At 47.5% G+C, this 16198-nt stretch overlaps 1 protein-coding gene across 2 annotated transcripts; it reads left to right on the top strand.

Moving 5' to 3' along the window:
- Positions 1-889: 889 nt before the first annotated feature.
- RNF146 (ring finger protein 146) lies at positions 890-14734 on the top strand. Of its 2 annotated transcripts, XM_069974886.1 has the most exons (3): positions 890-1029; positions 7126-7177; positions 10941-14734. In XM_069974886.1, the coding sequence occupies exon 3, from the start codon at positions 10942-10944 to the stop codon at positions 11986-11988; it is 1047 nt and encodes a 348-aa protein (XP_069830987.1). In that variant the 5' UTR covers positions 890-1029; positions 7126-7177; position 10941; the 3' UTR covers positions 11989-14734. The 2 variants fall into 2 exon arrangements, with proteins under 2 accessions (XP_069830987.1, XP_069830986.1); XM_069974885.1 differs by lacking the exon at positions 7126-7177 and having other exon boundaries at positions 891-1029.
- Positions 14735-16198: the final 1464 nt, after the last annotated feature.

Genomic DNA, 16198 nt, shown 5'->3' with positions numbered 1-16198 from the left:
GGGATACAACCATAGCCATAGGCTGTATTCCAGTTTTCCAGGCTGTCCTCCCGTTGTATCCACCCGCTGCACGGAGCGGGCAGACAGCGGGAATCTGATGCCGAGCGTTCGGGTTCATACGAACCTGAACCTCGGCAGTTTCGGACAATCCCTACTGCCACTAATCTCCCCGCTCCCCTCTCTATAGAACAGACAGGGTTGTGTCTGATGCAACAAGACACAATTTCCTGATATTTTGCAGTGAATGGAAAAAAGGAGGGAGGGGGAACCTGGGAAAAGGCTTTTCGAATGCAGATAATGGCAGATTTGGCTAATAAACCCAATTACAAAGTTTCTTAAAGTCGCCTGGACTATTGATTTCTGAAAAAAAAAAAAAAAATTATAAAAAAATCTGACAGTGACTTTTCAGTGTTTAAAAGATGGGGTGAAACAGTATCTGGAAGGGTTAAAGTGCTCCTCCAGGTCCATTCTCCTAGCTGATATAGGGCGCATTATAGTACTTGATGGATACTGTAAAACTCCAAATGTTAGCAACACCGCCACAACTAAAGCGGAACACTAACTACAAAATTACCTGCAAAAACTAAATAATACAGGAAACGTAAGCAAAATAATAACCCGAAAGGGTTAACAAAATGTGACGGGTGTAATGGCCTCTTGTCTTACACCCTCACACAAAGGGAACACGTAACGCCGGGGTCAGGTACCATAGTCTGCCTAGTAACCGATCCACCGGCAGACATCCCTCAGCCCCGCCCACAACTAGCGCATTCTCCTACTTCCTTCTTGAGGGCCAGTGACGTCGCAACCAATCACAGCCATTGTTTCACACCGAGTACAAAGAAGCCTCAGCTGCTATTGGCATAATAGCCTTGACGCCGCTGATTGGATAGGAGTGGCTGCTGGGCGGGGACAGGCGCTGAGAGGAAATGATGTCATTAGCTTTAGTTCATCTCTCCACTTCCGGGGCGCTGATCCGTCACAACGATTCACAACGGGTAGTACCGGGTCACACGGTACACCGGGAAGGTACGTGACGTCATCCTGTATCCATTCCACCGCCGTGTTGATTCGTGCCTGTGCTGTGTTGTCTTTGCATCTGTGCCAGTGTAAAGCCCGTGTTTGCGTCATTGTTGCAGGCAGCAGCCAGTGTCCAGTGACAGCCGGGGCCAGGGCGCTGCCTGCGGGCGCTGTACGTGTGTGGGGGCGGCTGGATGTGTCCCTGTGTGTGATGTGTGATGTGTCCCTGTGTGTGATGTGTCCCTGTGTGTGATGTGTCCCTGTGTGTGATGTGTCCCTGTGTGTGATGTGTCCCTGTGTGTGATGTGTGATGTGCTGCTGCTGGATGTGTCCCTGTGTGTGATGTGTGATGTGTCCCTGTGTGCGATGTGTCCCTGTGTGTGATGTGCTTCTGCTGGATGTGTCCCTGTGTGTGATGTGTGATGTGTCCCTGTGTGTGATGTGCTGCTGCTGCTGGATGTGTCCCTGCGTGTGATGTGCGATGTGTCCCTGTGTGTGATGTGCTGCTGCTGGATGTGTCCCTGTGTGCGATGTGTCCCTGTGTGCGGTGTGTGTGATGTGTCCCTGTGTGTGATGTGCTGCTGCTGGATGTGTCCCTGTGAGTGATGTGTCCCTGTGTGTGATGTGTGATGTGTCCCTGTGTGTGATGTGCTGCTGCTGCTGGAGGTGTCCCTGTGTGTGATGTGTCCCTGTGTGTGATGTGTCCCTGTGTGTGATGTGTCCCTGTGTGTGATGTGTCCCTGTGTGTGATGTGTCCCTGTGTGTGATGTGTCGCTGCTGGATGTGTCCCTGTGTGTGATGTGCTGCTGCTGGATGTGTCCCTGTGTGTGATGTGTCCCTATGTGTGATGTGTCCCTGTGTGTGATGTGCTGCTGCTGGATGTGTCCCTGTGTGTGATGTGCTGCTGCTGGATGTGTCCCTGTGTGTGATGTGCTGCTGCTGGATGTGTCCCTGTGTGTGATGTGCTGCTGCTGGATGTGTCCCTGTGAGTGATGTGTCCCTGTGTGTGATGTGTGCGATGCGTCCCTGTGTGCGATGCGTCCCTGTGTGGGATGCATCCCTGTGTGCGATGTGCTGCTGCTGGATGTGTCCCTGTGTGTGATGTGTCCCTGTGTGTGATGTGTGATGTGCTGCTGCTGGATGTGTCCCTGTGTGTGATGTGTCCCTGTGTGTGATGTGTGATGTGCTGCTGCTGGATGTGTCCCTGTGTATGATGTGTGATGTGCTGCTGCTGCTGGAGGTGTCCCTGTGTGTGATGTGTCCCTGTGTGTGATGTGCGATGTGTCCCTGTGTGCGATGTGTCCCTGTGTGTGATGTGTGATGTGCTGCTGCTGGATGTGTCCCTGTGTGTGATGTGTGATGTGTCCCTGTGTGTGATGTGCTGCTGCTGCTGGATGTGTCCCTGTGTGTGATGTGCGATGTGTCCCTGAGTGTGATGTGTGATGTGCTGCTGCTGGATGTGTCCCTGTGTGTGATGTGATGCTGCTGGATGTGTCCCTGTGTGCGATGTGTCCCTGTGTGCGGTGTGTGTGATGTGTCCCTGTGTGTGATGTGTCCCTGTGTGTGATGTGTCCCTGTGTGTGATGTGTCCCTGTGTGTGATGTGCTGCTGCTGGATGTGTCCCTGTGAGTGATGTGTCCCTGTGTGTGATGTGCTGCTGCTGCTGGAGGTGTCCCTGTGTGTGATGTGTCCCTGTGTGTGATGTGTCCCTGTGTGTGATGTGTCCCTATGTGTGATGTGTCCCTGTGTGTCATGTGCTGCTGCTGGATGTGTCCCTGTGTGTGATGTGCTGCTGCTGGATGTGTCCCTGTGTGTGATGTGTCCCTGTGTGTGATGTGTCCCTGTGTGTGATGTGCTGCTGCTGGATGTGTCCCTGTGTGTGATGTGCTGCTGCTGGATGTGTCCCTGTGTGTGATGTGCTGCTGCTGGATGTGTCCCTGTGAGTGATGTGTCCCTGTGAGTGATGTGTCCCTGTGAGTGATGTGTCCCTGTGAGTGATGTGTCCCTGTGAGTGATGTGTCCCTGTGAGTGATGTGTCCCTGTGAGTGATGTGTCCCTGTGAGTGATGTGTCCCTGTGAGTGATGTGTCCCTGTGAGTGATGTGTCCCTGTGAGTGATGTGTCCCTGTGAGTGATGTGTCCCTGTGAGTGATGTGTCCCTGTGTGTGATGTGCCCCTGTGTGCGATGCGTCCCTGTGTGCGATGTGCCCCTGTGTGTGATGTGTGATGTGCTGCTGCTGCTGGAGGTGTCCCTGTGTGTGATGTGTCCCTGTGTGTGATGTGTGATGTGCTGCTGCTGGATGTGTCCCTGTGTGTGATGTGTGATGTGCTGCTGCTGCTGGAGGTGTCCCTGTGTGTGATGTGCGATGTGTCCCTGTGTGTGATGTGTGATGTGCTGCTGCTGGATGTGTCCCTGTGTGTGATGTGTGATGTGTCCCTGTGTGTGATGTGCTGCTGCTGCTGGATGTGTCCCTGTGTGTGATGTGCGATGTGTCCCTGTGTGTGATGTGTGATGTGCTGCTGCTGGATGTGTCCCTGTGTGTGATGTGATGCTGCTGGATGTGTCCCTGTGTGCGATGTGTCCCTGTGTGCGGTGTGTGTGATGTGTCCCTGTGTGTGATGTGCTGCTGCTGGATGTGTCCCTGTGAGTGATGTGTCCCTGTGTGTGATGTGTGATGTGTCCCTGTGTGTGATGTGCTGCTGCTGCTGGAGGTGTCCCTGTGTGTGATGTGTCCCTGTGTGTGATGTGTCCCTGTGTGTGATGTGTCCCTGTGTGTGATGTGTCCCTGTGTGTGATGTGCTGCTGCTGGATGTGTCCCTGTGTGTGATGTGTCCCTGTGTGTGATGTGCTGCTGCTGGATGTGTCCCTGTGTGTGATGTGCTGCTGCTGGATGTGTCCCTGTGTGTGATGTGCTGCTGCTGGATGTGTCCCTGTGTGTGATGTGCTGCTGCTGGATGTGTCCCTGTGTGTGATGTGCTGCTGCTGGATGTGTCCCTGTGTGTGATGTGCTGCTGCTGGATGTGTCCCTGTGTGTGATGTGCTGCTGCTGGATGTGTCCCTGTGTGTGATGTGCTGCTGCTGGATGTGTCCCTGTGAGTGATGTGTCCCTGTGTGTGATGTGTGCGATGCGTCCCTGTGTGCGATACGCTGCTGCTGGATGTGTCCCTGTGTGTGATGTGTCCCTGTGTGTGATGTGTGATGTGCTGCTGCTGGATGTGTCCCTGTGTATGATGTGTGATGTGCTGCTGCTGCTGGAGGTGTCCCTGTGTGTGATGTGTCCCTGTGTGTGATGTGTCCCTGTGTGTGATGTGCTGCTGCTGGATGTGTCCCTGTGTGTGATGTGTGATGTGTCCCTGTGTGTGATGTGCTGCTGCTGCTGGATGTGTCCCTGTGTGTGATGTGCGATGTGTCCCTGTGTGTGATGTGTGATGTGCTGCTGCTGGATGTGTCCCTGTGTGTGATGTGATGCTGCTGGATGTGTCCCTGTGTGCGATGTGTCCCTGTGTGCGGTGTGTGTGATGTGTCCCTGTGTGTGATGTGTCCCTGTGTGTGATGTGCTGCTGCTGGATGTGTCCCTGTGAGTGATGTGTCCCTGTGTGTGATGTGTGATGTGTCCCTGTGTGTGATGTGCTGCTGCTGCTGGAGGTGTCCCTGTGTGTGATGTGTCCCTGTGTGTGGTGTGTCCCTGTGTGTGATGTGTCCCTATGTGTGATGTGTCCCTGTGTGTGATGTGCTGCTGCTGGATGTGTCCCTATGTGTGATGTGTCCCTGTGTGTGATGTGCTGCTGCTGGATGTGTCCCTGTGTGTGATGTGCTGCTGCTGGATGTGTCCCTGTGTGTGATGTGCTGCTGCTGGATGTGTCCCTGTGTGTGATGTGCTGCTGCTGGATGTGTCCCTGTGAGTGATGTGTCCCTGTGTGTGATGTGTGTGATGCGTCCCTGTGTGCGATGCGTCCCTGTGTGCGATGCGTCCCTGTGTGCGATGTGCTGCTGCTGGATGTGTCCCTGTGTGCGATGTGCTGCTGCTGGATGCGTCCCTGTGTGATGTGCTGCTGCTGGAGCTGCTCCTTTTCATTATTCATGGCTGTATTTCTATGACCTCCTGCCATGTCAGGCTTCCCAGAGCTGCTAAACAATACACAATAACTGTAGAGCCACAATAATAACATCCCTGAAGGGGGAGATCTGGTGATTTATTATATAATCAGAGCAGCAGTGATCTCCTACAGGCTGTATAGTTAGTATATGGAGGGTGCTGCCCCCTATCCTGCTGTGTAGGCCCTGTATATTACTGCAATACAGGCGAGTGTGACCGACAGCTCTTCATGACTCCTCAGATATGTTATGGTAAGGCTGGGTTCACACTGCGATTTTGCAATCCATTTAAAAAAAAAAAAACGGATTGCAAAAACGGTTGCAGTTTGTGCATCCATTTTGATTTGTTTTTGCATTGACTTCCATTATAATAATAATAAAAAAAAAAGGATCAAAACGGATCAGTTTTTTTTGACGGACACAAAAACGTTGCTGATGCTATTTTTTTTGTCCGTTAAAAAAAAGCGGATCCGTTAAACTGATTGCAAAAACGCAGTGTGAATCCACCTTTAGCTGTACTAGCAAGGCAGCGGTGGGTTAAGGGGCTTTACATACTCTCAGTGGATGGAATGTAGAATCTGCAGTGAGTATTAAAAACCACACAAAATTACAGTGCCGGGAATCGCTACGGAACTCTCCAGTATGTGTGAACCCACCCTAAGGGTAGCTTCACACACACCATATCGCAACGGATTTTATGCTGCAGATCCGCAGCAGATTTGGTCTAAGTAACTGAACACCGCATCAAATCTGCTGCGGATCCTGTACGTGTGAATGCACTGTAAGGCTATTCATTGAATTGCGGCCGTAGGAAACCCTGTCAATTCACACTATAAAGCGTGCGGCTCGGGCCGTTCGCTCCATAGTGTGCAGGGGGAAGGTCTGATGCGGGCGCGTGGTGATGCACCCGCATCAGAGCTCTGCGGGCGGACAGATCATCCGGCCGGTACTTAAGTACCAGCCACGATGGTCCGGGCAGAGACCGGACGTTCGTGACCCAACCGGGGTCACGGAACGGCCGGATGTTCACGTTGTGTGAACATAGCCTAAAGGAGATATATCTCTATTGCACATGGGTGCCATTTCCAAGCATCAAGTGCTGATATAAGGGCTATATACACCATAAAGTTCTATGGTGTTAAAGCAAATCTGTACCCAACTCCTAAAACCACTGGTACCATTCAGTAGCTGTCATCAATTTATAAATGTCCAGGAGAGAGAGAGGACGGCACCACTGCTATAGCAGCATAATAAATGAGCAATCAGCAAAAAGATCGTGTCTGAACAGACTCCTAGGGTGGTGCACACACTGAGGTAAGGCAGTCTATAATAGTAAAAAGAAAGAGACATATGGCACTCAAAAGTAGTGGGGTCTTCTATTTATTCATGGACACCAAGTGCAGGCAAGGAAGGGGGAAGTGATGTAGCCAGTGATGTAGCCAGTGATGTAGCCAGTGATGTAGCCAGTGATGTAGCCAGTGATGTAGCCAGTGATGTAGCCAGTGATGTAGCCAGTGATGTAGCCAGTGATGTAGCCAGTGATGTAGCCAGTGATGTAGCCAGTGATGTAGCCAGTGATGTAGCCAGTGATGTAGCCAGTGATGTAGCCAGTGATGTAGCCAGTGATGTAGCCAGTGATGTAGCCAGTGATGTAGCCATGTAGCATTGTATGTTGTATGTGGTTTGCAGTGGTCCAGGAAAGACCATTGTATATAGAAAATATTGTAACCTAGGGGAACACTGTACACAAACCTGTTGTGAGACATGACTTTAGTTAATGGGTCTCTGCTCAGTGTGTGCCAGACAACTCCTACCCCTTCCATCTGCTGTCTGTGTTTTCATTCGGTAATCTCGCCCACTAGTCAGAAGTCTGGATGGCGGGAGTCTTCCTAAACGAAGGACCCTCCTTTCACCGAGAATATATGAAAAATAACCATCGTTTTCTCAGTATTGTATTGCACAACCTTTTAATACCTGCATGATTTCTAATGGGTGACCTTACCCTCTCAGGTTTTCCTGTTTGTTTCCAGTTCAAAATAAGGATTGAGCTATGCTGCATATAGTGAGTGTAAAGACACTTTCTTTTAATAAATGTTTTATTGATTCATGTTTGATTTGGAGGTTAAAATGCCTTTGTGCAATCCAAAATAAAGTGAAATTAAAGGGGTAGATCACAAAAAATAAAAAGTTTCTTTTAAATTAACTGGTTCCAGAAATTGCCAGAGATTTGTAATAAAAAAAAAAAAAAAAATCTTGTTTTCCGGTACTTATCAGCTGCTGTATGTTCTGAACGAAGTGGTGTATTCTCTCCAGTCTTGACAGTGTTCTCTGCTGCCTCCTCTGTCCATATCAGGAACTATATAGAGCAGTAGAAAATCCCTGTAGAAAACCTCTCCTGCTCTCCAGACTGGAAATAATACACCACTTCCTGCAGGACTAATTACAAGTAAATTACAAATCTCTGGCACCAGTTGATTTAAAGTGAAAATATTTTTTGTGAATTACCTCTTTAAGAGCAAAAAACTAAATAAAGTGTCACTTTCCTCTGACAGCAGGTATATGCCTATGTAAGAGATGACAGCTATGGGTTACCTATTAAACAAGCAGTCTGTTATTACCTTTATACAGATCCTCTGTTCCATCAACTTTGTAAAAACTTCTTCTTTTATATTCTGGTACAGAGACGTGACTGTGTGCGCCTGCCCTGCTCTCTGACCACCCATCCATCTCTAGGCCGCCACAGCCTCCTCACAGAATGATTGACAGCTGTTTAATCTTCGGCTATGTGGGAGTTAAATGCAGCCAAAGATGAGCTGGTGTCAATATTTCTGTGAGGACGTTAAAGGACACCTGTCACCCCCCGTGCCTGGGTGACAGGCTCCCGACCCCCCGTTAGATCCCCCTATACTCACGTGATCCCGCCGGGTCCCGCTTCCTGAGCCGGTCGGGTCACGGAGATATCAGCACCCGAAGCCCGGCGCGCGCTGACAGCAGAGTCAGATGCCCATAGAGAATGAATGGGGAGTCCGATGCTCCGTCATTCTCTATGGGCATCGGACTCATCTCTCAGCGCGCGCGCCGGGCTTCGGGCGCTGAAATCTCCGTGACCCGACCGGCTCAGGGAGCGGGACCCGGTGGGATCACGTGAGTATAGGGGAATCTAACAGGGGTCGGGAGCCTGTCCTCTTTAAAGTGGCCGGGTAACAGAGTTGTGGTTGGAGGGGGGGCAGGCGCTAGGAGTGTCGCCAACATGCCTCTGTTAGTGTTACCGGAAAATACCAGACGTTTTTGCAGAGATAATGAAATGAACAATGTATATGTTGCAGTGAAATGATAGAATCAGAGAATTGATGAAATCACTAAGGGATTTGATCAAATTCCGGGAAATGACTACGCAGTTCCATCATTTCCCTAGGGATTTGATCAAATCACTGACCACATTCAGGGAAATGATGGAGTGACCTCTATTATTTCCCTCTGCGACATAGAATTTTCTTACCGTATCGCCTCTCTGCTCCCCAAGCCTGTCCGCTCTGCTCCCCATCCGCCTACACCGCCTCTCTGCTCCTTGTTCCGCTCATTTGCCTTGCTACACGCCTCCTGCTCCCCCGGCCTGTCCACTCCGATCCCCGCCTGCCGGGAGGTGTGCCGCTCCACTCCCCGTCTGCCTCCGGTCCCGTCCGCCCCGCCCTGCGACAGGCCTCCTGCTCCCCCGGCCTGTCTGCTCCCCGTCCATCCCAACACTGTATGCCTGCCGGGAGGTGTGCCGCTCTGCTCCCCGTCTTCCTCCAGTCCCGTCCGCCCCGCCCTGCGACATGCCTCCTGCTCCCCTGGCCTGTCCGCTCTGCTCCCCTGTCCGCCTCCAGCACCATATGCCTGCCGGGAGTTGTGCCGCTCTGCTCCCCCGTCCTCCTCTGCCGCTTAACATAGAGCCGGGTGACTCCTCGATCGTTCATTCCATCATTTCCCTTAAAGGTATTGGGCATTTGATCAAATCCCTGGATTCTATCATTTCACTGTAACATTTATAAAGGTAATAGACTGCATGTTCAATCATTAACTGGTAACTGTCAGCACTTACATGTGCATATATGTTTGGTTGATTCCCTTATGACATGTCAAACGTCCGGATCACTCAGGATCTGGGTGCTGAGACTTCTACCGGTACCTAAAATGCTTGATGTCAATCAGTAGGGGTCTCAGCACCCAGATCCCAACTGTTGAAAACTTTTTAAGTATAGCTTCACTCCTACCGACTCGCAGCGTAAATCTCGCTGAGAGTCTGGCAGGTCCTGGCAGTTCCCTGTCACTACATACTCACAGCGCTCTGAAAGACCGCTGCGAGTATGTAATTCTGCCGCGCCCTTAACCCCTTTATCTTCCGCTTCTCTATGTCTGTATACATTACCTGTCTCTGTGCTGCACGGGGTCCCGGCGTACTGCTCTCCCAATCAGTGGCTGCGGCTGCGCAATACACTGATTGGCTGGGCGGGAGAGCAGTACTCCGGGACCCCGTGCAGCACAGAGACAGGTAAGGGCGGAGCGGGAGCCAAAGGGGTTAAGGGGGCAGCAGAATGACATTTTCAGACCGCTAGACTTGCAGCGAGATTTACGCTGCGAGTCGGTAGGTGTGAAGCTACCCTAAACCTGTTTTTAATGCTAGTAAGGGGGCATTCACGTGTTCTGTGCACGGTCTATAAATGCAGACTATGTGCTGCAGACTCTTTAGAAAGGATGAAGAGGATTCACCATTCTGTTGAGCATTTCTATTGCTTGTTTATGTTGTCCTCACAAACCTAGCATAAACCTAGGGACAGATACCTTTTAAGCTTTTAGTCAGTACTATGATGCTTTAAATCTCCCCATAATTTTATATACCTTAATGCCACATTTTAGAAATTGCGTACTGTCCTCCACTAAGCAATAGTCGAATCATCTGCTGCCCATGATAGCCAACCAGTACTGGCACAGGCCACTTGGCAGGCAGCATAGACATACCACAGCTGACAACTACAGTTCTTCTGAGCCAAACCCAGCGGTGGATCTGGCAGGTACAGAATTGCAGTGAAAGGTGACAGCAGCAGATAGATAAGTCCAAAGAAGCCCCCCTGCCCTGTAGAATGACCCCTTTACAAGTCACAGAGCATGCATGCAAATGTGTATCATACAAAGAATAGGAGAATAGTTCATTGTATTAATGTCCATGGGGCTTGCTGTAAAGCATATTTATAATGTGATAGGTGTGGATATAAGTAAATCAATTTCTCACCATTCTGCAGGCATCTCCGTACAGAAACCTATCTTTGGCTTGCCCCATATACACACCAGGCGAGTAATCACTGATAGGGTCGTCTTCCTCCATTAGAAAGTTTCATTACTCACAATGATGCAGCGTGCGTACGCCCAGGCACGCTGCGCTCCCAGCAAGCTGAATATACGTTTCGGTATGGAGATGCCAGCGGAATGCTGAGAAATAAATTTACTTATATCCACACCTATTGCATTATAAAGTGACTGCAGTGTAAACTCAGCCCTACTGTTATCACTGGTATTGAGCAAACTTAAGAATTTAATTCCCTGTGTTTGGAAAAGGTAAAACATGGATACAGCCAATGGTTGTATCCAGGTTTTTAGGACTTCATAGAGCGGCCTCCAACTTTTCTATACGCAGTGCGTTAAATGCCAATTCCGGTTTGGAGAAGCTGCCGAACCAACATGCTTTCATGACATTTTCTGAACACTAGGGTCTTGGTTCATTATAGTCATTGTAAGTGGATTTGTTTAATTGAAGCAACTGTTTACAGTGATTTCATTTCCTGCAATAGGATGGCTGGTTGTGGTGAGATCACCCACACTACAAATATGTTGCCCTCAAATAAGAAGCTTGGTGAAGCCTGCGCCAATGGAGCTCCAAACCTTGCGGTCCCTGAATGTGCTATATGCCTCCAAACCTGTGTCCACCCAGTCAGTCTTCCCTGCAAACACATCTTCTGTTACCTGTGTGTGAAAGGAGCTTCATGGCTTGGAAGGCGATGTGCACTTTGTAGACAAGAGATCCCTGAGGACTTCCTAGACAAACCAACTTTACTTTCTCCCGAAGAACTAAAGTCCGCAAGCAGAGGGAACGGGGAGTACGCCTGGTACTATGAAGGAAGAAATGGCTGGTGGCAGTATGACGAGAGGACGAGCAGAGAGCTTGAAGATGCCTTTACGAAAGGCAAAAAGAACACAGAGATGCTCATCGCAGGCTTTCTCTATGTAGCTGACTTGGAGAACATGGTGCAGTACAGACGAAATGAGCACGGACGACGCAGGAAGATGAAAAGGGATATTGTAGATATCCCTAAAAAAGGTGTGGCTGGCTTAAGGCTGGACTGTGAAGCAGCTAATGTAAGTCCTGCAAGGGAGAGTTCAGCAGATGGTGCGGACAACATTGCAACACTCGGAGCATCATCTGCCCAAACTACTTCTCTTTTACCGGTCAGACCTCACACAGTTCTTGGTAGCCAGACTACTAATCCTGCCCTTGCACATAGTGATGGGAGTACTTCCCTTGATAATGCATTCTCCCAACTTCAGATAGCAGACAATGCAGCAGGTAGAAATAACATTGGGGAAGGCGAGGAAGGACTGCCGCAACCTGCAAATAGAGTGCCACCCACCGATGCCGTTGTAGATGACCCTGAATCAGATGACTCCAATAGCCAAGGGATTCTTTCAGTTCAACAGAATGTATTTCTTCAGCAGAGACACACAGTAATAGGGGCTTCCCTGCCACCACCAGATCGCCCAGCCGCAGCAGCTAATGGCGGGCAGAATACCATTGTAAGGTCTAGAAGACCTGATGGACAGTGCACGGTGACTGAGGTCTAAGTGAGCAACAGTTCTGGGCTTCTCATAAGCAACGTGAGATGTCATTGCTTTAGAACGGAGCTTAGACCAGATAGCAAAGAAAATACAGACCCCTAACATGACATTCATCTTGATTTATTTCAGTTTTAGGCTGGAAGGGCTATTTATAAGTAGATAACTGAAGAATTGGCGTAATGTGAGTGCTGAATTGGCCTGCTACTTTCTACACTGTGTTTTGGAAGTGGAGCTAAACCAGAAGGTATGGATCATTTAAATAAGTGAATTGAAGTACCCCTTCTTGTTTATTGCTTTCTCCGAAATACAGCACAAGATACCTGGGGAAGGGGTGAAGTAAGGAAACATGGCAGTAAAGTGGAGGTGTTGAAGTATATTTTATATGATATCCATAAATGTGTGTTTTTTTTTTTCTTTTGTAGTGTACACCATTTTCCTCTGTGTTTGTCTGTTATAAATGTGCTTTCCATGTAATAAATATCATTACGCTGGGTTTACATGTAGCAGTTATTACCTGGATTCATAACATGTAAGTATATATGATTGTAAGAATCTCTTTTGCCTAAATATTTACCCAACAAACGTATATTTATTTGTAGCTTTAAAGGAAAAAGTATTTGTGGTTCTTCCAGAAACTGCGCATGAATATGACGCACTGACTTTGGGGGAAAAATACGCTTTCTAATCTTGGACAATTTCGAAGCCCAGCCTAAGTGATCGTTTCACAGTCATATATACAGTTGTTTTTTTGTTTTTTAAAGAAGGAATAGAAGGAAAGTCTTTAAGGGCCCTATTACACGGGACAATTATCGTGCGGAACATAGTTAAATTGTTCGAATTTAAATGATGATCGTTCTGTGTAATTGCAGGCAATGATCGAAAAATCGTTCGTGTGTCGTTGATCATTGATTTAGATCTGAACCTAAAATTATCGTTTGCTGTAAATCCACATTCGTTCGCTCAAGTTCCGCATTTTTTCATTAATCGTTCAGTGTAATAGCACATTGTTCATTGTTTTGCTGGGATCAGAAGGAGTAAGCGATAGTATCTAACGATTATCGTTCTGTGTAATATGGTGAACGATTTCAGGTTAACGATAAACAATCTCGTTTGCAATCGTTTGTCGTTAATGTTTAAAAATTGCTCTGTGTAATAGGACCCTTAGGGCCCTATTCCACAGGACGATTATCGTTAAATTATTTGAATCTAAACTATAATCATTTGGTTGAATTGCAGTTAACGACTAATGACCAAATGAGAAATCGTTGATCATTTAATAAGACCTGGACCTATTTTTATCGTTGCTCGTTCGTAAATCGTTCGCATTGAATAAGACATCGTTCGCAGTAAGAACGCAATAGCGACGACAAGACGACCGCAAGAACGATCATAAGTAACTATTATCTTTCCATGTAAATGGGTGAACTATTTCGGGTCTTTCGCAATAGCGGTTGTTTGGATCGTTTATCGTTAACGATTATGAGAACGATAATCGTCCTGTGGAATAGGGCCCTTAGTCTGTTCTCCATTCCCTCTGACAGAATCCAGTTTGTCAAAAAAGAAAATGAATGGACTGGAAAATAGACTATGAGTTTGTATAAAATTGCCTTTAGTCTTTCTTTCTGCTGTGTACGTCTGTATTTCTGTGTACACCAGCTACGGACACATTGCTGTCAGGGCCCAGTATCCGTAAGAACACCTATAGATTTTGTTTAGATGTGATGGCTACTAGAGTTGAGCAAACTTTGAGCCTGACTGGTTAGTCCAGACCCGAGCATATGCCATTTGATTAGCGTTAGGTGCAGACCTAGGGAGTCCAGAAAAACATGGCTACAACCTGTTTTCCTGGACAGTCTGCGGCTGCATCCGAGTTCAGCAGCTACCGCTAATCCAATGCTGTGTGCTGGAAGTTTGCTCAACTCTAGAAGCTACCTCACTCCTGGAATTTGTCCAGCCCTGGTCTACTTCCACCTTATTCCCTGTGATGAGTAGAGATGATTGAACATCAGATTTTTCAAGTTCGTTCGAACTCGAACCATTGGCTTCACATTCAATGTGAATAGGATGCCGATGGTTTGAGTTCGAACAAACTTGAAAAAATCCCAATGTTCGATCATCCCTACTGATGAGCCCATGACAATGTACAGACTCTAGTCTGTAGGGATCATGTAGTCCAGGCCTTTTCAGCAGAAGGGAGCTTTTCTCTCGCTATACTGTCTTTACTTGTATTTCATAGATGTTCTAAATGTGTGTCTGGTTCTTTCCCAACAAGCTACAACTACACTCACTTCAAGGCATCTTAATAAGAATTGGCCACACCAAGCTGTCATCCCAAGTAATCTGAGTGTTTTATTAATGTGAAACCATTGCCCTACAGACACTGTAGTTGCTCACTTTGTCTTTTGTAGCTTGTCATAACCCCTGACTTGTTACTGTGTGAGTTGAAGCCCCATTATATTTCATTTAACTCTGAAAGAATGTGAGGAACTAAATGTAAGAGGCCAGGAGTAAAAGCCTATTTAATACTGATGTAGTTGTAAGTCTGAAGTACCGTGGTTTAATAAACAAATGGCTTTTTATTTTAGAACAACCTTCCAGCCACCTATGTATAAAGAGCGAATATTGTTTTGTTGACAATTTTTACCTTTCTCTTTAGACTTTACTGTCAAGTCTGTATTTAGAATTTTACCCCTCTCAAATTGTCTTGTTTTTGTTACAAGATTTGTAATTTAATAAAGATTACATTTTATCAGCAACAATATGTGACCTCCGCCTTCTACTCATTGCTGCAAAAAAAAAAAAAAAAAACCTCATATATTCCACTGGAATATATGAGACTAAAGTGTGTATGGAGCCTGCATGCATTGCTGGAGCATATAGCTCTATGGTAGATACAGAAAAGGATCGGATTGCCTGGCTATTTCTGTAACTGCTGTAGAGTTGTGTAAAACAAAAATATGCTTGCTAAACCTTATCTTCCATGCAAACTAAGTGGGTAAATTGTATATGGGCAGTATGCCTGCAGTAAATACTGCACACTGTCTCTCACTGTTATATTTAAAGGGGTTATCCGCGTTAGAAAAATATGGCCACAAAATCACCACTCTTGTCTCCAGTTCAGCTGTGTTTTGAAATTAAGCTGCATTTATTTCAATGGACTGAAGTTGTAAACCCCCACCCAAACTGGAGACAAGAGTGGTGCTGTCTCTGGAAGAAAGTGGCCATGTTTTTCTAACACAGGATAACCCACTTTTAAAATCTCCACGCAACCTCCCTCAACATGGCTTGTCAAAAATGTACATGGCTTTGTCAAAAGGCAGCAGGTTGTGAGGGCAACAACCTCCCCTGCTGACATTGTGGTTACAGAGGTTTTGGTGCCGTGTGACAGGAGAGCTGACCATAAAATGCAAGTACCCCCAGAATTCTCTGCTGCTGAATGTGGACGTGCAGCAGCTGTACAGATGCACAGTGAAGACTTGCCCCCGCTCCTCAGGAATGGCTGTCAATCAATACTAGGCCATGTCTGTAAGCATGCAAAGGTCTGGGACTTCCTATGTTTATCGACAAAGACAAGACCAAAATCAGCACGGAGGGAGCATGGATGACAGTTTGAAAGGAAGGGAGACACTTACTGGCCATATTTATAACACATTCATCAAAGCCAGAAAAAAATGTAATAAAAAGTGATCAAAAAATTGCATATACACCAGAAAGATACTGATAGCAAAGTACAATTGGTGTTGCAAAAATTAAGGGCTCATGTGGGTCTGTAGTTGAAAAAAATGCAAGTGCTATGGCCTTTTAACCCCTTAGCATCCCATGACGTACCTGGTACGTCATAGTGACGCAGGGGGAGTTTATAGAGGTGTCCCGCCGGGACCCCGCTCTGAACGGCACAACTCCCGTCTGCTATCTGCACCCGGGGAGTGCCTCTTAGCCGGCGCAGGTCCCGTTGCCGCGCTGGCTAAATGGGGGGGGGGGGGGGAGATCTGTTCTTCGGGCCGGGCCTTAGCGTCGCACTGACGCTTATCCCAGCTCGGCAATACAATGCTATGGCTTGCAGCAGGCCAAAGCAATGTATCACTGATTACAATGATCATTGCTGTGTATATACCAGGGGGACTTCTTGTTAATGTAAAAAAAAAATTAAAAAGGGTTTTTAGTAATAAAAAATTCCCTCCCATAATAAAAGTCCAAATCACCCCATTTTATAAAT

This window comes from Dendropsophus ebraccatus, chromosome 6, assembly GCF_027789765.1.
Source record: "Dendropsophus ebraccatus isolate aDenEbr1 chromosome 6, aDenEbr1.pat, whole genome shotgun sequence".
NCBI lineage: Eukaryota > Metazoa > Chordata > Amphibia > Anura > Hylidae > Dendropsophus > Dendropsophus ebraccatus.
The sequence above is the reverse complement of the archived record's forward strand: the minus strand, read 5'-3'. Positions and strand labels throughout refer to the sequence as shown.

Bases quoted from the DNA above. Each gene is read 5' to 3' on its own strand.
- RNF146 (XM_069974886.1), top strand. From the start codon at position 10,942: ATGGCTGGTTGTGGTGAGATCACCCACACTACAAATATGTTGCCCTCA.